The sequence below is a fragment of the Centruroides vittatus genome, unplaced genomic scaffold (genome assembly GCF_030686945.1).
Source record: "Centruroides vittatus isolate TY-2023 unplaced genomic scaffold, ASM3068694v2 contig_1520, whole genome shotgun sequence".
Taxonomy (NCBI): Eukaryota; Metazoa; Arthropoda; class Arachnida; order Scorpiones; family Buthidae; genus Centruroides; species Centruroides vittatus.
This window is the reverse complement of record NW_027120941.1, coordinates 202,329-224,553: the sequence shown is the minus strand read 5'-3', so window position 1 is coordinate 224,553 and position 22,225 is coordinate 202,329. Positions and strand designations below refer to the sequence as shown.

The 22,225-nt window shown below is 28.5% G+C and overlaps 1 protein-coding gene across 6 annotated transcripts in view; it reads right to left on the bottom strand.

Annotated features, from left to right (window-relative positions):
* The window catches only part of LOC136968759 (MBT domain-containing protein 1-like), a 116,435-nt gene that overhangs the window by 29,267 nt on the left and 64,943 nt on the right, over nucleotides 1-22,225 (bottom strand). For all 6 annotated transcript variants that reach the window (XM_067262787.1, XM_067262792.1, XM_067262791.1 and 3 more), the window contains exons 14-16: nucleotides 10,438-10,500; nucleotides 9,407-9,520; nucleotides 8,658-8,748 (exon numbers count right to left, since the gene is read on the bottom strand). In XM_067262787.1, coding sequence (XP_067118888.1) covers nucleotides 8,658-8,748; nucleotides 9,407-9,520; nucleotides 10,438-10,500 — 268 coding nt within the window. The remainder of the gene's footprint in view (nucleotides 1-8,657; nucleotides 8,749-9,406; nucleotides 9,521-10,437; nucleotides 10,501-22,225) is intronic.

The following is a 22,225-nucleotide window of genomic DNA, read 5'->3' as shown; positions in this document are numbered from 1 at the left end:
TTGATTCTTCATCTGTCATTAGGCCAGATTTAATAATTATCAAAAATACAATATAATATTAAACTTAAAATAATTACAATATATTAAAATTTACACACAAACACAAAATTCAAAATTTTCTTCAAATTTTTGAATGTAAAGGCCTACTGCTAACCTATTATTATTATTACCATTATTTTTCCTATCAATTTAAAAATATAATGTATAAATCATTTATAATGATTATAAAATTATCACCTTTATTTGTAAGATATTTACAACAAGAATATTTAACGGTATATAGTTGAGAACTAGATATACAGTTAAGAATATTTAACTTAAATATATATTTAAGTAATATAAATAAGCAACATTTTAACAAATGAAATATTTAGTATAAAACAGTCTCTATTACAATAACAATCATTCTTTTTCAAATAATTTTCTATTAATTTTTCATATTTTGTGTGTATAAAAATCTCGAAAAGTTCTTTCATTTAATATCGATAACACATACAAACTCATTAATTCAAGATAATTTAAATCAAAATTCATATATTAATAAAACAATACTATATTTAAAATTTGCTAACAATTACACTTAATTATATAAAATATACTTCGTAAAATCTTTTTGCAAGTATTCGTACTAAAATGTAGGAAAAAAATAACATTTATACTATTTTTAATAAATATAATTTACAATGAAAACAAGAGTTAAATTCTTAATTATTTCGTTATTATTTTAATTAATTAAACTATAACATTGGTTTCATATTATAGAAGCTGTAATACAGCATAAGATGTAATATAACCGCAATTTCGGTGTCTAAAAGGTACTTTTCATCATTAAACTGAACTAAATAAGATTATTACAATTTACGTTTTCATGTTTACTTGACAATATTCATCTGTTCAACTATTGATGGAGAATGTTGTTAGAATGAAAATAATAATTTATTCCTTATATTTACTATTTAAAATATTTAAATCTTTTTTATTATCTAAAGCTGACTCATTTACTAACCTTCCGAACAATTTTTAATTAACATAAATACATTTTTACTTTATGAAACAATTCATATTCCACAAATGTATTAAAACCTTGTATGTAGGACATTATTATTTGAATTTAATGAACCTTTCTCTCAATAATTTAAATAATATATAACATAAAAAAATATATATATAGGTAACTCTCGATATATGTGGTTAATAGATTTCACATATGTACCACATATATCAAAACCACACTTATCAAAGGTAACAATTGACAGGAAATAAATAAATTAATGAATTATGTCATTAAGATTTTGTCTGAAATTGTAATTTTTACATTTACAGAAGGTTGATTGCGTTCCATAATGCCGATTTGCATATTACCCATAGTTCCAGTTGTAGAAAGTAGAATAAAAGCAACTGGCCCACGTGCTGCTGTATATTCTGAGTTTTACTTTTGATAAGTAAGGTTTATCTATCACAAATATGCCACCTAAAATTTCAAACTTTTGGGCAGGTTATGGAACTGCGCTTTCCGACACAAAATATTCGCCAACTCAAATTATTAAAATGTGCAAAAATCGTGGTTTTAACGTTTCATGATATGGGATACAGCCAATTCTCAAAAGAAATGATTCGCAAGAGCCAGGACCATCATAAAGTGTTTCAATTCGGCCCAGAAAAAGGAACATCCCAAGCCACACACCGGAGGTGATAGCAAAAGTGCGATGACTGATCAGTGGTTCAAATCCAAAAACCCAATGAAGTATTGCCCAGAGTGTTGGAATAGCACAGTCCACAGTTCATGCCATCATTCACAAGAATTTGAAACTGGAGAAATGCCATACAGGTCGAGTTTACAAGCTGCTGTCTCGTCACATCCAAGAATGAAAGACTAACTACCAAAAACTGTACAAAAAGTATCTTTCGGTAAACAAGTGGCAGTTTGTAGTCACGCTAGATAAAGCATGGGTGTACATGGACAATTGTAACAAATCACAAGAAATTTACTACAGACCATCAGATGGGAGACCATATCAAAAATGATTCACGGAATGTCGCGAAAGTTTTCTGTCAGGCTTTATGGTATTGTGGGTTATTGTTATTGTGGTAAACTAAACATCAGAAAAGTTGAAAAAAATGTTAAAATTAATTTATATGTACTGTACTACCAGACTAACGTTCTGGAACCTCTATACTGTGAAGAGATCCTTGCTTTGTACAGAAATGTCTAAACAAATGTATGGGTGCATCAAGACAAAGCTTCCAGTCATATCTCCAAATCAACCCGAGATTTCATCCATGTATTGGAACAGATAGCAGGAATCCATATCATTCCTTTCGATGACATTCCTGTGAAGTCACCCGAAGCAGCTCCAATGGACCACTGTGTATTTGGTCTATTGAAACAAGCTCTGGGAAGCCGTCGTCCAAAAACAATGGCAGCCTTATGGAAAGCCTGTAAGGAGGAATGGGACATTTGGACATGAATGTTTTTCAAAGAAGTCTTCTACAGTGAAAACTTTGATGTAGGGTTAAAGTTTCACAACATGGCCATCAGATCGAGCATAATCGAAACTGGCACCATGGCATTTAGGTTACTTTATAAGGCCTCTTAATTCAGCATTATGTAATGCGATCAACCCTCTGTATATTCACTTGAGAAGAATAAAAACACAGAAAAATGAAGAAATCAAATTTTTAAAATGTTTGTTGACAAATTAATTAATTAGTTAAATATTTTAGACAAAGTATAGTGTAACAAATTATGGAAAATAATATTAAAGATTGACTATAGAAAGTTCAGACTAACCACTAAAATAGCCTAAAAAAAAAAAGTAAGCAATTTTAAAAATAAAGCAAAATATTTAAAAAGCACTGCCTGCACAGTTGCTGCCTTCTGTTTTTGTTCATAGCATTTTCTGTAAAAATTAATTTCATTTTGTTGATACTTTCATACATGTTTGACAAATTATCATGCTCTTTCAGAGTTTGGTTCCAAATCCATAATTTGTTTAAAAGTCATAAAGGTCCCTAGCATTTTCTCCAGACTCCTTACATGAAATTTCGTTAGTTGCATATTCTTCTCTTTCAGATGCAGCTTCTTTTTCAAAATAGGACAACTCCATGAGCTCAATACAAGTGAGTAGCTGTAAATGCAAATCCAAACATTCTTTGGTGTTTTAAGAATCAATTACTCCAAAGCTGAGATTCTTTCCAATCACGCTTATTTCTTCAATAATAGTGACCTTCAAAGTCACTGAACTTACTTCTGCTCTTGAGATGAGATTTTTTTCATGCAGTCCTGATCCATCAGATGAAACAGATGAAATATTCAGAAGTAAGAAAGCAATATGCACATTTTTGCATAGCTCATTCAATAATGTAGGATTATTGGATGAGCTATGCAAATTTAGAAGCTATTCAATATTTAGAATTTTCCACTTTTGGAGGAAAGTAGCTTTTAAACCAGTTTTCAAATAACACTACTGTGACCCAAGCCTTTTTATGATCTTCCAAATTACCAGAAGTGATAGTTGTAATTTTTTAAAGCTCTAGATTTTGTGTGTGATAAATCAGAAAGGGCTTCAATTTAAAAATCACTTTTCATGTTTCCTCCTGATAAACATATCAATCTGTCTTTTGAGACTTCAAAACCCCATTGTAAGCTCTTGTTAATTACCAGAAAAGTTCTGAAAGGTATTTTTTCTCATAAATACTGATTTCACCAGCATTAAAAATTGGACATTCAACCAAAGTTATAGTCCTTTCTCATTCTTTTCAAGACTGCAGTCATGATTTAGTGTCCACACTTACAACTTTCCACGTCAATTTTAAATTTAATTTTCCGTATTGTGCATCCCTACTTGGGCTTAAAGTTTCTGGAACCACTCCTTTGCCAGCTAAAGATGTCATATTGTTCTTGAATTTTGCTTTGAGGAAAAAAGTAGGTTGCATGCTTTAATCATTTAATTGTTTGTGTTGATCAAAGTTCATTCTGATAGTTTCACAAAACCTTTCACTCTTTCTCTAGCCATTTCTTTAATCCATTAGATATGAGAACTCTCCTAAATAGTTCTCCTATCTGATGGATTAAAGAAACAGCTAGAGAAAGAATGAAAGGTTTTGTGAAACTTTCTTAAAGAAGTTCTAGCTTTCTGTGCATGCAGTTCATTCTGATTTCAATCTTCAAGTCACATAATAAGAAAATTTTCATTTCCACCAAAACCAGATTTGTTTCTAGTGCATTGTATACTAAAATAAGTTGATGCCATCTCACCTTGCTTCTTGTATTCCTTTGATTTCAATGTTAGTTACACAGTCAATTTGTTGAAGTCTAGAACCCTTTCAATACTGGCTTTGTTTTCACTATTGTTGAATTGTTCAATAATGTCCTGTTTTATCACTTTACATTTCTTCTTATCAGAACTAATGTTATTAAATTTTAGAGGAAACTAGGTTCACTTTTTCCTACTATCTAAGAGTGAGCTGGAATGAGGAAAAGGAACTGGTTCAGCACTGTCAGCTCAAAGCTCTGTTGAGCTGGTAATGTTGAACTTCCCATGAAAAAGACCTGGAGCCATATTACTTATTTCTTGTCTCTTCTTTCAGAGATGAATAATAACAACATGAGAGAGAAAACTTCTCTTCCGGAGACAAATGCAATTCTGGTAACTCGCAACAATCTCATCTTTGCTGTTGACATCAGAATTCTATTAGATTAATTATACACGTTTGGGTTATCTGAGCATTCAACACAGTACAGAATTCCAACCAACAAAATTGTAAAATTTTCAAGAAGGCAGAAGAGTACAAAATTATAGTGCACATGTTGAAGGAAGTACAGGATTCTAATAAAGTATGTGATTTTAACAAAAGCTTGTTTTTATTTTGTTTTAAATAGTTTTTACAGATTCTAATGTCAAAATTTTTTGAGTAATTTTGTCTTCTCAAAACATGGAGATTTTAACAACTGAGTTAAAATAATTAATTATTTTCTGAATTAAATCAGAGAAAATTAGATGTCAATATTTCAAAAAATACTTTGAGATAAATGGCTGGAAGTAACAGAGGATTAACAGCATATCCATGGTTCAATAACTGATGTAGAATCATTAATAAAAACATTGAGTCAGTGAAATTCCTGAGTGAGATGTAAAGTAGGCACTTTAAAAAAAGATCTTTATGTTGAAACACTGTTTTCTGAGTTAAAGAATGTTCTCTAATACAATAGTATTAGAGAACATTCTTTATCTCAGAACAGCATGAGGAGAATCCAGTCATCTATATTGGATATGACAAAATAGTTTGTTTAGCCAATCATCCATCAGCTTATGATGTAAACACCGTCTCTCAGAAGACAAGAGACTATGACTGGAATATGGACGCTGCATTAACTGAACCACATATACTGAGGATTACTTACATATATATTCTTATATATACAACATAATAAATTATTGAATTTAGTGTATCATACCTTCTCATTAAATATATGCTACAAGCACATTAATAAAAAAAACCATTTCTTACTTTCTAAACAAATGAACAATTTGTCATTATAACAAACATTAAAATTATTATAAAATTATCTGTAATTAATAAATTTTCATTTTCTTTCTAACAACTATATTTTTCAAAATATAAAAAAATACTACAAAAATTTGCACCATTTGAACATTACACAATAATGTCAATTTTAAAAATAAAAAATACAGAAAATTTCAATCTCACTATCCCATTTACAAATATATATCATCAAATACAAAAAATTTATACGTTCATAATTAATTTATCACTTTATACTTGTATATATATATAATTTTTTTAACACTCAAAAATAAACATATCAATACACATTGATTCTTTATAACAAAACACACATTCAACAAATAAAACACAGCATGATATCACTGATAAAACATAGTCACATTAATTTCATTTACCATGCAACAATATGCAAAATACTAACAGGCATGAACAAACAATTTAAATTAATAATTTCAAAAATTGCAGTATGTTAGGAAAAAGCAATTTTATTTCATTTATCATCAATACAAGTTTTATTGAATGCTTGTTCTTTGATATATTCATTTAAAATTTAAAAGAAAAAATGCTAAATTTCAAGATTATCCTGTAAATTATAAACTAAAATACATCAAAATATATTAAAATGTAATTATTTTATTCATTAATACATAAATTTATAAAAAAAAATTAAATTTTATAATCCTTATTGATCATAACTTAAACAATTTTCTGTATAAAATCTTTGTGAGAAAAATATTAATACATATTACATTTAATATGTATTAATTTTTATGAAGCTTGCTTTATGGGAAAAAAAGTACTAAATTATATATATATATAACACAAATAATTTCAGTATTATAATTTTCTTATAATATTGAATTATTATAAATTATCGTAGAAAAAAATAGTTTTTTGTTGAATTTTTTTTAATATAAATTAGATTATTTTTGTGTAAGTTGAATATATTTCTCAAAAAATAAATAAATAATCTAAGCAATAACATTATAGAAACTGATAAATGGATTTCATAACACTTTTCAAAATGCAAAATAATCAGAAATTATTTTTGATTACTTTTTGTTTGCAGTTTTTTTTTTAATAGATAAAAACAAAATGTATACTATAATTATTATTTCAATCATTCAAAAAATGCCATTTGATAGTATAAAGTTCAGTTACTTAATAAAAAGCACAGAAAATGTTTAGAAATGATTTGTAATACTTCCTCAAATATGGATTAAGTCAGAATTTATCCTACATTTTTTGAGATTCTACGATCAAATCATTCTGAATCATCTTGTCTAACCTAAATCAGACTATTTTATCTATTCATTACAGATAATATACAATTTTCAGAAACAGCAGTAGAAACAATCTGATCATCAATCTAAATAATAAATACGGGAATAATATTTGTAAATTAGAATGCAATTGTTAAGATATAAATATTTTAGTTAAACTGTTTGAACACGTGTCATCAAATGTATTGGATCAATCCAATTCTAATTATTTAATATAATCTATTCCTAACCATAAAGTTTTTGTTATAAGAAATTCTGCAGGTAATTGAATTTTAATAAATCCATAATTAATAATTAGTTTTGAATTAACTTAAATTCTGTAATTAAAAATTAATATTTAAATGCATTTATTAATCAAGAAGAATTGTAAATATATGCTGAAGAAAACAGAAAATTAGCAATCAGTTTTTCATTAATTTTTCTTTTAATTTTCTATGGAAAAAATGCATTAATTCGAAGAAGAATTAGAACTTGTTTTTAATTTTTAAATTAATTAAAACCAAACACAAGTTCTTAATTTTATTTTTAATTTATTTATAGTAGAATTTAAATGTATTTCTTATAACAATGTATTATAAATGTAAAATTTTAGAATTTGTTATCAAGTTAATATTATTTTAAAGATAATGATTAGAATTAATGCATGATAGCAAGAAAAGAAAAAGAAAACAATAAGCTTTTTAAACCTTAATATTCATTTTGTAACCTTTTCAAATTTATTATTACACTAAACATAATATACTTATTGGAAGATTCAGAAACACACTAAGTTATAATGGGCTGATATAAAAACTATTACAAAAATAGATTTTCTTAACTTTTAAATACAGTGGACTCTAGTTAGTAACAACCCTGTAGTGTCAAAATAGTGTCAATACATCAAAACCTGGTTATACTAATTGATAGTGTCAACTATCAATTAGTATAACTAGGTTTTGATGTATTGGCATGCCAGAAGTAGTTAGTGTAATGGGTTCCTTGTGTTTTGAGCTATTAGCTGTCTCTAGTAAACTGGAAAATCGTGATTTAGTATTGTTTTAATAAATAGTTCTGGATTTTTTTTTTACTTTTAAATTTTACCCTGTTTTTGAAAGTCTTCAAAATTTCACCTAGGCTAATTTTGGGGGGGACTATATCTTACAAAAAGTTAGTTATCTGTAGATTATTGGTTCCTTTGACTTTTTTACTCCTATTGGCATGGTCTATGGCTCTGATAAGGTCCCATTCAGAGCCAATATTCTTTTGAATATGAAACAAAACATAATTGAACACTCTAATGCTTTTCACTTACTCAACTGGCTGCAAAGTGTAAAAATCATAAAAAATTTATTTGAAAATAGAAGTTGCAGTCTTACAATGAAATATACAGCTTAATATTATCATATATATGCAAAATAACTTCATTTTTAAGTGAAAACTTCGTAATATATATAAAGATTATATTGGTTAATGTCAACCTTTACAGGTGATTCCACAGAGATTGACACTAATGAGAATCTACTGTATTTAGATGCATTATAATTTTATCCGTATGAAATATTGCATAAATAAAAATATTAATTAGTAGAATAAAATTTAAGAATAAAAAAAATACAATTTACAATGAATGTTTTATGATTAAATATATGTAGGAAAAGGTTAATTATTTTTATCCCAAAATATAAAACTGGATAATTTTTTAAAAAGCAAAATAAATAATTATTACTTCTAAAAAATATTATTATTTTATCATCATAATACAAAATAGATATTTTTTTAAATCTGCTTGTTATTCAGATCCATGCAAAATATTTGTTTCTCCAAAAATTTTTTTATTAGTAATTAGTAAAAAGTTTTAAAACTTACTTATTGCCATTATTTTCAACCGATTGAAAACCACATTTTTCTCCAACAGATGGAGATGAACATGTTACTGGAATATCTGATGTAGAAGAAACTAAATTAAATAAAAGAAAACCGTCATTAAAAATAATTTATATCATAGAACAAATTACAATTTCTTAAAGATTTATATTAAAATTTATTTAAACATTTATCTTAAGATAAACTGAATCATATTTAAATAGTAAAACGCTACATGTAAGACAGAGAACTTTATTTTGAAAAAGAAAGAAAAGAAAAAAGTAGATGCTAAGCACATTCCAATTAATAATATGTTTTAAATTTGTTTCATGTTAGTTTGGAATATTATAATTAATTATAGTTTTAAATATTAAATATTTCCCACTTTAAAGTGAACTTTGAACGAACATTATTCAATTTTTAAGCTCTTTTTGAATTAATTTGAAATCAGCTTAGAATGGTACAGTTCTCTGCATATTTTTAAAAATTGAAATGATAAATTCCACTTGAACTCTCTGTTGAATGATGTTAATACCCTTGAAGATGAATTATAAAGCCAAGAATAATAAGATTTAAGTGGGAAAGCTGAGAACTATATAAGGTTAAGGAAATTAGAAAAATAGATTTGAAAAATAGTAAAATTAAAAATTCCAGCATTTCTAGTTGTTCTTTGTTTTTTACTTCAATGTTTCATAAAGATTTCAAAATATAATTAGAAGTGTTGTATGTAAAATAAAATAAAAAAAACTTGCCTGTATCATCACTTTCTTGTTTGATAGGCCCAGTATTTATATTTTCTTGAGCAGATGGATTAACCTTAGTGCGCACCATTCCCTTTTTATAAAATCCTAATCTTCCTTTCTTTTCTGAAAATATATATAAAAATATTTATAATTAGAATGATGACATAAAACATCCAATAACGAGTTGCATAACATTTCCTGCTGTTATAATGTTTTATTTAAAAAGTAACTTTTATATTATTTATCATAATAAATAAAACTGTTTGTGGCACTATCTGTTATGATATTTTGGTATAAAAAATTGTAAATGCTGATAACATGCATTTGACTTATATCTCATTGGTTGAAAAAAGTCAGGCATCAGAAACTATTAAAAACTATTTCTGATAAGGTATATCAACAACGTTTTATTTATACCTAATACAGGTATGTACTGTACTTACTATTGTATTAATAAAATACCAATTAAACCTATCACTGTTTACTGTGTAAGAAATTCTGTCTCACTAAACCCGTCTATCTCAAATTTTTTCTTGTCCTTGTGAGATTCAAGATAGGCTGGTTCAACTGTATATGTATATATTACTAGATAAAACAACACAATTATTAAATTAGTATAGAACTAGTTTAATTAAGTTTATTATTAATTAACTCCAAATGATCTGCTGAATTATTGGGCTATTTTTGAGTATGTTTATGATTAGTTACTAATTAATTTGCCTAGTAGGTGAATATGCTACCATTGCATATTAATTTAAAAATTTCTGGAAGAAAAGAATCGGGCTGCAACGGGACTTGAACCTGCAACTTCTGCTTACCATGCAGACGCATTGCTAATTAATTATCCAGATTTCCAACTGGGTAGTGGCATATTCACCCACTTCTAGTTAAATTAATTAGTAACTAATCATTAATGTCGCCCAAAATAGCCCGAATAGCTCATTTGGAGTTAGTTAGTTAAATTGAAATATGAATCGTTGTTCATTATTAATACATAAAAATTAAGTTATTTCATAAATAAATATGAAAGTTTTACATACTCTTCCTTGGACCTTTATATATTTGATGTTTCTTTTTTCTTTTGACACTAAATTCTACACCAACTAAAAACATAAAGAAATAATATATATATATATATATATATATATAAATTACACATACATATATATATTTAAAATAATTTTTAAAGTTTTAGAAACATTCATTACATTATATATTTAAAAATTTATTTCTAATAAAAATAAACAAATAAATCATTATAAATATCTATGGCAAATTTTAATTATATCTTGAATTTTTTAAAATTATGTTTATGATTAAAAACAATTATTAATTGTGACTACTAAAGTTTCTAATAATAAAGAATTTATAAGTCTGGTTTACAAGTTAGTTGATATTATTTTAGCTATTTAAATAAATACCTGAACTAATTACAGCTTATGTAAGAAGATCTTACAACACTGTTGATGTACTTATGAGAGTAAAATCAAATGTTAACTTTCTAACGTATTGGTTGCCAAGATAACTTCATTGCAGTCTCATCTTTTCATTATAGATTATGATGCATTCAATTGAAGTCTCCAACATAAATATACCTTGAAAAATTTCTTTAACATAAATTGGTTATATTTATGGTTAAAGAAACTGTTTCTGTTGTTATTTTATCACAAGAGGAAACATATTTAGTTATAGTCTTTCCATCAACATAGTTATACTGAATGATCTATACAACATGACAGTTCAATATAAAGACAATGTAACTTTGAACACTATTAATACTAATAAGTCCACTATATACGACTAGATTGCCGATAGAATAATTCCTAACAAAGTTATAATATTTAACAATGTAACAAACAAATCCTGATCATATCAGAACAAAATTGACATTATTTTTTTGTATATACCAGTACTCAATGTATGATACAAGTCCTCATTTAACATTATCAATAAGTTCTTGGAAACTGTGACATTAAGCAAAACAATGTATAATGAAACCAATTTTACCATATGCTAAATGATATAAAAAAGATATTATTTGGTTATTATTATTCTAAATGGATCATGTTTGTAACTTCCGGCACTTATTTCTCACCTCATAGAATTGATTTTACTGTTTATAAAGAAAATTCAACACAATAACTATAAATGATTAGAAATGTATTTGTATCTTTCCTCAATAATGTTAAGTACTTACTGTATTTTACTTTTTGAAAATTTAGAATGGCATTGTTCTTTCCTTTACTTCTTCATTTCATGATAGAAATAACAAATCCAACATCACTCATAATCATTATAAGCTTTAAAAAAATCATCTGCCTTACAATTGCAAAAGTTTCTAACATTTATTTGTGCATTTTTTCTTCATATTATTTAAATGTTTATTATGGATATTTTGTTGAACTGTTTGAACTAATATTCACTGCAATAATTTTTTTTTTATAATGTATCTGATATCTGAAGTTGCCTGCTGCATCAATTTTTGAGTATGCAAATTGTGTCATTGTCAATATAAAAAAGAAAAAACAGGGTTTGTAGCAAAGATATATTAGTAACTAATGCAAAAATATATCAATAAAATATAACAAAATAAAGAACAAGTTTTAAAGCAGAAAGAACAGCAAAACCTTTTTTTGAATATGGTTTTATCATGTAAGATTTTGTTACAAATATCATTATATGCTTCTGATATTTTCTCATTTGCTAGTAAGAAATTAATATTACAAGCATATTATTTGCATTCAAAAACAAATAGATTAAGCACAGTTGTTATAATCTGTGTTACTATGTTTTACTACTCTTCCTTACATATTTTAGTTTAAATAGCAATAGAATAATAATAGTATAAGCAGGGGTGGGCAAATACTTTAAAGCGCGGGCCAAAATGAAATTTTCAAAATGTCTCCCGGGCCGGAGGACTATACCGCGTATGCTTTGCACAAGCGGATGTTTTGGATGGAGTTTTTTCCCTGCCCAATTTTTTTTTTTTTTTTGACAAAAACACTAAGTATCATTTCAATTTGAATAAAATATGTCACGTAATTTTTAAAGAAATATTATTATAAATAAATGGCTATTAGATAAACCAGTCAATGAAAGATTTTATTTTGTTACTTATTTATGTCTTAACGATACAAATTATTTTATATTGACACATAGTTATTACAATTTAACATTTATATTGCATTTCGTAAATATAATAGTAAATAGAATTCAAAAAAGAAAAGAAAAACATCAAACGTTAAAATAAATATTTAAAGTTAATGCGAAACGTGAAATCTCGAATGTTCATCTGACATTATTTCTTCAAAATTGGGTTCCAAATCACTTGTAGCAATCCTTAATACCGAGTGTAGATTTTCGTCAGTAATTTGTGATCGATATTTATTTTTCGTGGAAACCATTAAAGAAAAAGTTCTTTCACAAATATATGTCGAACCAAATAAAACAAAGTATTTTTGAACATAGTTCAAAAAATGTTTGAAATGTTCGTTATTCAAAGCGCCATAGAAAGCACTCAATTCGTTTGAGTGAAAATTTTCTTTTAGTAAATTATTTGATTGTAAGTCAATTAGTTCTAGTTGAATTTCAACAGGAGCTTCTTGCACATCGAAATTGAAAGGTTGGCTAATTAATGATAAAGGTTTTTCAATAGCTTTGAAATTTTGAAATCTTCTTTGGAATTCAGAATGCAGGTCTTGTGTTATTGCACTATATTTAAAAAAATCTGTATTTTTCAATGATTCTCGCCGTGCTTGCAATGAGGGGAAATGATTTAATAATTTATTATTAAAGTTTTCAGCAAATAAATTGAGTTTTGTCATAAATGCTTTGACGTTTGAGTGCATATTGAAAGCGAATTGGTTTTTCCCTTGTAGATTTATATTTAGTTCATTCAAATATTTTACGATATCTACTGAAAACGAGAAATCGTTTAGCCAAGCCTTATTTTGCAATTCAGGAAAATCATGTAGTTTTTCTTTTATCGACAAGAAGGATACTATTTCATCAAGCAAATATTGAAATCTGTCCAAAACTTTACCAATGCTAAGCCATCTCACTTCAGTGTAATAAGGAATTTCGTAGAAGTCACTTTCAATTTCTTTCAAAAATTCAACAAACTGTCGATGATTTACGGCACGTCCTCGGATAAAATTCACAACTTTGGTCACAACAGTAACGACGTGATTCAATTTCAAAACTTTTCTGCATAGCACTTCTTGATGAATAATGCAGTGCAAAAATAATATATCGTGTTCTGGTTGTAACTCTTTTACTTTGTCGCGAATTCGTTTAAGTAAGCCTACATTTTTCCCTGTTAAACTAGGACAACCATCCGTAGTGACGCTTACTATTTTATTCCAAGTTAAACTTACTTTAACTAAACACTCTTCAACAGCGAGAAAGAAGTCTTCACCAGTAGTTGTATCTTTCATTGGATGCACACTAAGAAGTTCCTCGCTAATTTCACATTTCTTGTTAATGCCGCGAATAAATATTAATAATTGACTTGTATCAGTAATATCGCAGGACTCATCTAAAGCCAGAGAACAATAGGTAAAATCAGCAATTTTTGTTCTTAGCTGGTCAAGTAAGTTTCCTGAAATATTTTCAATCCGTCGTACTATTGTTCTTCTCGAAAGGCTTACATTTTCAAAAATATGTTTCTTTTCAGGACAACATATCTCCGACACTTGTACCATGCATTGTTTAACAAATTCTGCTTCAGAAAACGGCTTACAGAACTTAGCAATTTTGTGTGCGACAACATAACTTGCTTTTGTGGTAGATTTCTCTATATTACTTTGTTTGGTAAAAATATTTTGTTTCTTATTCAAGTTTTTTGCTAAGTTTTCTGCTACAGTTTGAAGTTCTTTTAAAGAAAGTGATGCATATTTTGGATGTTTTGTTGTAAAGTGCCTGTTTAAATTGTATTCTTTGAAAACAGCAATTGTTTCCTGACAAACTAAACAAATTGCTTTCTTATTAATGTTTGTAAAAAGATATTTTACCGTCCAAGCTTCATTGAAGTTTCTGCATTCCAAATCAACTTTTCTTTTTTTAGATTGACTCATTTTACAAAGGTCTACAAATAAATAATTTAATTAATACAATAAAATAAAACCAATGTTTTAAAATTTTACTTACAAAAAGTCCACTTTTTCAATTTTATATTTGCAAACTAATATTAGACTCGAACAAAAAAGAGTATGCGATCAGTGCTAACTCAAAATTAACAATACGCGTGGTGCCACCTGTCGTCCCTCGAAAAGTGAGAGGAGTGCAGCATATGCCGTCCACACATGCATTTCGAACCTAGCGCGATCTCCTTTGTGTTCGACGATTTTATTACGCCTATTATATATACAGTACGCACACTAATAATGTTGATGTCAACAAAATCTCATAAAAGAGTTTAAAAAAATTTGCGTGCGGAATTTTTCAACGGGCCGGATAAAATTAGCACAAGTTGTTATAATCTGTGTTACTATGTTTTACTACTCTTCCTTACATATTTTAGTTTAAATAGCAATAGAATAATATATAGTAATAATATATATGTATGGACAAAGTGATTAATCGGGCATTATTCATAATGCCTGGTCATTATGAATAATGATCAAAAAGGGCACGCAGTGTGATAAATATTAATTAATTTATCAAATTGACTGCTCATTATGAATACTGCCATCACCTAGTTGGGCAAAGTGATAATACATTGAGGAGTGATCATCCGACATATGCTAGCCAATCGGCACTCTGGGTTGCCGATTGTATCGCGTTGAGTACTGAATCTGAGTTGCGTATTGCATTTAGTACTGAATTTTAAATTGTGAGACATTTTAATTTTGATTAAAAAAATCTCCAGAAATATTTATTTTTTGTGAATTATTTCAAAGTATTTTTAAAAAAATCCATCAAGAGCATAAACAATTACAACCACCATGGTGCACATAGGTAAAATTTTACCATTTAATTAATATAGTTAATAGTACTTAGTTTAAAAAGAATTCACATGTTAAACTTTAATTACAACCATACCATGGTGACTACATAGGTAAAATTTTACCATTTAATTATGTACACCATGGTAGCTGTAATTGTTTGTGCTCTCGATGGATTCTTCCCAGAGGGGAGCCGCTAGCAGGCAGCTGATTACAATTTGCAAGCAAGGATTGTATTTATTGATTTCAAACAATTTGATTATGTGTAGGTATGGCAATATACTACACTAAAGGCCCATTCTTGCACCAATTTGCTATTGTTTTATGCACAACAAATGTTTAAGTTATTTTTACCACTAGAAATGAATGGCATTGCAATCCATTCATTAGCAGTTTGAGAATTAATACACATGCACATACAAAATCTTCACATTTGTTAGTAGAATAATTAATAAACTGGCTAGATAGTTACAGAAATACAGTAGAGCATTGATTATCCGACCCCCGATTAACCGACCTCATTCTAGTCGGCAAATTCAAATGTGCGCTAGTGATGTGGTGCTACAATATTTGGCTATGTTTTGGCTACTTTCATATTATTTTTGTTAAATTTTTGCGTGTTTTAGCTGGTAACACTGGCTTGACCATGAAAGGGAGGCCAGTATTTAAACCAGGCTTAATTTTTTATTTTGACTTTATTTTTGTATTTATTTTGTGGAAAATAAAGAAATAATTTTTAATGATACAATAGTGACCATTATTATTTTAAAAAAAATTTTGTTAGGCTTAACATCGATGAAAATTCAACGCGAAGTAGGTTAATAGCGATATACTAATATACTAATTACATGGGATATACTAATATACTAACAATGTATTTTTTCATACTTTTTGGTTATCCGTTTTTTTTTCAGTTATCCGACCAACCCCAGTCCCCAATTGAGTCGGATAATCGATGCTCTACTGTAATTAAACTTCTATTAATGATATACAGAAAAATCTTTGTGACTCTAATATTCCCCTGTAAAACTGCATACATTTTAATATATAAGTGGCCAAAATAGGAGTGTACTAAAGTGTTATCTATCCCCTTTTACATGGCAAACAGAACAGGAAAACCCCACATTCCTAAATTCAACATATTGTTTAAAGCATTTTAAATGGAACTGAGCTTTGTTGCTATTGGCATTATTCAAAAACAAAGCAGCCGTCATCTGATGGTCACTTGGGAACCTTATACTATTTTTGTGTCTAAACCATGTATCAACATAGCATTGACAGAAACCAAATTGAAATATTGTCAATATTACTCAGTTTTTAGTTGTAGTAATTATAGAAATGAAATTATTACACGCATAGGTTTCAAGCAGATGTAAATTTTTAAAAAGTGGAGATCATTATTAAAAGTAGGGAAAATAACACCAGGGATGATAGTGTTTCAAGAAGTAAATTTTTACCCATGTAAACATCATAAAAATTTATTTTTAATAGTTATATTTATTTATTTTCTTGTTAACTCATCAATATACACAGAAGAAACACTTGAAGCCTAACAAAATTCCTAGCTGAAAGAGTTTGCTCAGAAGCATGGACATAAAAATGAATGCAATGAAAAGATGAAATAAAGTATTATTAATTATAAATTATTAATACCTTATTAAACAGATAGCATAAATTTCTGCAATTTATTACTGTAAAATAATTAGCAAATTATCTATGACTTATTTAATAAAGCAAAAATGTGTGTCTATAAATAGACATAAGTCTGTTTACATTTTCTGGCCAGCATTGCCATTATGTTTTGTTGTCCATTCATTCAAACGCATCTTTAGACAATTTTACTAAAATTTTTTGAAGATCAATATGTAATTTGCTTGTTTGTAAACACTGTCTAATAGTTGTACTTTCATTTCCGTTTTCTGCTGTTATTCCACACAGTATTTGTGATCACGATTAAAATCCACTTCATCTTCTTTAAAGGGTCTCAAATTACTTCAAAAGCTACTATATCACTTATTTCTATTTTTAATTTCATTCAACAGTAAAAAAAATTTGAGACCCATTGTAAACAATCAAGTACTCAAATATCTAAACATATACTATCCATGTGCAAAACCACTTTTATAAAGCTAAGTGTTTTCATCTATATGGCTTTTCAATTGCCAATAATTTTGGAAGTTTGATGAAATCCCTCTGATGGATGGCATTCGAGTAAAATAAATCTTTGTTTACACCCGACAAATTAAATTCATCTTCAGAATTTAGTAAAAAGAAGTACAATTATAGATTTGTTTAATAATTTTACACAAAATCTGACTATTTTGTAAAAGTATAATCATGTAAATCAGCAATGATCAGTCAACATCATTGAAAGTACTGCTTGTAACACTTGATGAAAAAAAATCAATGGGCCTTGTGTGAACAAAGGTCCATTGATTTTTTGATTGAACATGATGCCTGATGTCATGCTCAGCAAAAAGGGCCAGCACATAGTGTTCTCAAGATACCACTACACCCATCCATGCCCATTATTTCTCCAAACAGAAGCAGGATTCATAAAAAAAACAATACCTGATGAAATTCGGTGGTCCAGTTGTGATGACAATGACACCATGCAGCTCTATGTTAAGCAGTCAATGGCATCCTGGTTGCCGTGCATGCAGCCCAACTTCAGGCAACCTGTTGTGAAAGGTTTGGGTGAACACAGATGCACCTGTTGACTGTGACAGGAGGCTTCAGATGTCATTTGCTGTAGCAAACAGGTCCCAACGAGCCATTCAGCAAATGACAGAGCAAACAGGCTGGTACATGTGCTAGCATGATCCACTCCCTCTTCAGTGTGTTTGCATGCAGATGTGCCTACATCCATTGTCACATATATTGCTGGATGGTACTCATGTCGTGCCTAAAGCCATGGTTACACCTTGTGATTTCCAGCCGTGCAGGCAACTGCAACTGCAACAAGCATAAACTGTATGCTTCTTGTCATGGTCATATTGTTTGTTGGCATTGCAACTCAGAAACATGTGACCTTATAATAAACCAACATCCACTTTGTCTGCTATAATTTTTTCTTTAATGCAAATGAACATCATTGGCAAATGGTGGTACTTTCTACTTAGTTCTTTAGCTATATTAAAAATAATATTGTCATTACTAAACTAAAAACAATTTACATTTTATATCCAGAAATCTAAAAATGATACTTGCAATGGTGAGACTTTTGCTTATCTCACACCATGCCTTTTTTTTCTATTTTCTTTGATAAAATAAAGAATTAAAACTCCACAGGCACTTATGAGTCCGAATAAGCTCGATCAACCTCAATTCTAATGCTGTACTAATCAGTATGCTCACTTTCTGCCATGATGATAACTACTTTCAAAGTTCCCATGCATAGCACAAAGGCGTTTGCTGGTTGGATATGCATTTGCAATCTGCACAAGTAGAACAAACTTTTTGTTTCTAGTTTCTACTTGCAGTTGCAGTCATGCCAGTTTTTGAAGGGAGTTTAGTTGTTAATGAGAACAGCTGTCACGATTGCAGTTGCCTGCATGGCTGGAAATCACAAGGTGTGATCACGGCTTAACATGCGCGGCAACTGTATAACTGACAAACCAAGGTTGTGCAGCTCCAGGATATGATCTCATTTCCCAGCCAATAACTAGTGGTATTCAGCTCACTATCATTTCCAAGGCATTTTCTATGCTTTTTTGAAAGTTTGGCTGCTGCAAACTATTGCTGATCACATTTAGTCCAAGCCAGCTGTTGGTCTTTATAGCCCAAAACTGGGTACCACATGACCCAATATATATGCAAACTTAATCATTTGCATGTCTCTGTCATCTCTACCGGTACTGCAATTTGCATGTAGTTACATGCATTTCTTCATGATGTTGTAATTTCAGTTTTGAGGAGTGTAATATTCTTATTCTCCTTACTCAAACTGTTCTGTAATCATATTTTTTCATGTATGAAAATATAAATATATTTTTTCCCTTAAAAATTTAAGAGGAAAATAAAATGGAGACATTTTTATAGTTTGTTAATTTAATAGAAATTTTTAAGATTTTCCCTCCTTCTTAAAATTAAAAGTGAAAATTTGTAAGTAAAACTAATGAAAGAAAAAGCTATATATATATATATATATATAATATATATATACTGTACATATTGATTTGTATATGTTACAATCAGCCAACTGGTCAACTTATGTAAACCTCAACTAAATTTGTGATATACCTTCATAAAAGATCAACATTATTTGGATCTGGAAAAGAGTGACAACACTCATTTTCTTAACTAAGTCTTATTTATTATCCCTGTAGAATAACATAAACCAAAACTATATGCAATATTACCAATAAATATAAGGAAAGTATTCTATATCAAAAGCTAATTATTCTTGATTGTGTTCGAATATATAATAGATCAAGCTCCATAGAATTGTCAGCATATCCTGATTTCTTGTTTCTTACCTGATTCCTTCCAAAAAGTTTTTTTCTTTTTTCAATGTTAAAGATTATTATTTGTAATTATCCAAAATGTAATAGATCACCAAAAATAAAAAAAAGCCTTATTTTTGAACCCCTTCTCCAGGTTTGTTCTTGATACCTTTTCCTATTCATAGTGATTCCACAGCCATTGACAGATTTTAAATTTGTTCTTTTCCAATAAAATTTTTGTATTTCTTCCCAAAAGGAGAGAGAAAGTGGTGAATATATATTTATCTCAAGAACATCTGTAGAGAATCCAGCCTGCATTCATGGATTCCCTCCCGCTGGCTTGTCGTACTGAATTAATGTAGTCAAAATATCTTAACAAAAAAAAAAAGAAATTTAATCACACTTGATTGTATACATTAGAAACTCAATCCCATGCAGTTAACAAGACTCTTCTTATCCTTTCTTGCCCATTTTCAAACTCTACCACTTCTCCTCTCTTCACTAACTCTACTGTCCTCTCACATCTATTCTGACTCTCCTCCTTCCATACTTGTCCCACTCGCCCATTTTTCCCGCTTTTTCTCACCTTTTTTATGACCCTTTATCTACCCTGTTTATTACTTTTATGACTGCATGTAAAGAGATTGTATATGGGCTGACAAGACTGAGGTAGGGAGAAAGAGTAAGTCCAATAGCATTACAACATCTCTCTTTTTTGGGCAGATGTTTCTGGTTAGTAAAATGATGAATGAATGATAAACTTTAACATTTTTCATTTTTCAAAAACTTGTAGAACTAAATGTTTATTACTACTCTGTTATATATTTTTTGTAAACATTTGTTATCTCACACATGGGATAAAATTGCTTTTTATTTCTCATAGCTGTTTTATATTTTCAAAATGTAAACTAAAATCTTCCATGTTACTAAAATATAACATGAAATGCTGTAAGTAATAATAGTAATAAATGTTGTTGTTCCTTTGTTTCTACGATAAGCAATAAAATAACAATAAATACCTAAGTCCTTTCTATGCAGAACATAGCTAGGTTTTCATATACAGAGGAGAAAACAAACATCAACCAAATTTGGTAAGCTTCTAACTAATAAAATTTTTCAAAATTTCCAGGGGTGCTGTGTTTTCGAGAAACTTCTCTCTCCCTAATTATAAAGTTTAATCAGCTGAAGTGGCAAGTTCTCTGTGTAAAGTCAGCCATACCATGTTACTCTGCCAAAACCAGTAAGTACTAAGTACTCTCTGCTCTCCTGACAGGCTGTTTACATAGCTAGTCACAAAAAAATTTCAGTTTCCTCACTGTTGTAACACAGTTCCTAAGAGTATGAAGTGACAAAAAGCAATGCAACATGACACAAGGCTCAACACGAAACACTTGTCAAATGGAAAAAATCCATATTTTAAATTATCCTAACAGTATCTTTGATTTTTGTCTTTTTAATTATATTTCTATGCCTTAGTCTTATTTTAAAATTATGAAGTATGGATAAATACAATTACTTTGATTATAAAAACTGAGAAAATACACACAGAAATCTGTCTTGTAGATGCTTGATGTGTTTATCTTCTCCCATTTGGAAAATGTTTTCAATCTATCTTTTACATATCTTGGTATTACCCAGAAATTCATAAAATAAAATATTTGTTTTCAGATTTGCAAATGTGAACAAAACAACATACCATTCTGATTTAAAATCAAGTCTTTCTATATAGATTAATGCTATGTTAACATCCAGATTAGTGTGTCTCTAGTGGTGGATTATGGAACTTGAATCATCACGCAAATACAACAAGCAAGAACAGGCCTTCGGTATAATAGACAGCCATGATGTAGGCAAAGAGGAGCTTTTAAAAAAAGGTTAACACTAGTGTTGACTGTATTCTGACCATTATAAAAGAAGTTTAGAAGATTTCAAGAAATTTTTTTTTTTGTATTTAGTTTTCAATTTTGTAGGTTTTTAACTACAGTGAATTTATTCAGAGTTATTATTTTTAATTTTTATTTCATATAATTTATCTTCTTTAAATCCAGTTGTTTTTTTTTTGTTTGCTTAATTTAAAGGCTTCTTGTTTTAAATTGTATCTATCTGGTTAAAGTGATTCCTAGTTTACTTTCTGCATAAAACAAAATCAGTGTCAAGTACAAATTATCTCTGTATGAATGTTAATTTGGTATTTAAAAAAGGATTAAATCTGTATCTTTCATTTTTAATTTATTGTTATTTCAAAACTTTCTGTTATTAATGTTCAGTGAAAATACAAATTTGACTATAATTGACTATTTATTTACAATATAATAAAAATATAAATTAAATAAATTATTACTATTCATATAAATCTTCTAAGTGATTAAATTATTTAATTGTTGCTTTAGATATTGCTGATTTATGTAATTAAATTATAATCAAAGTAATGCATTCCA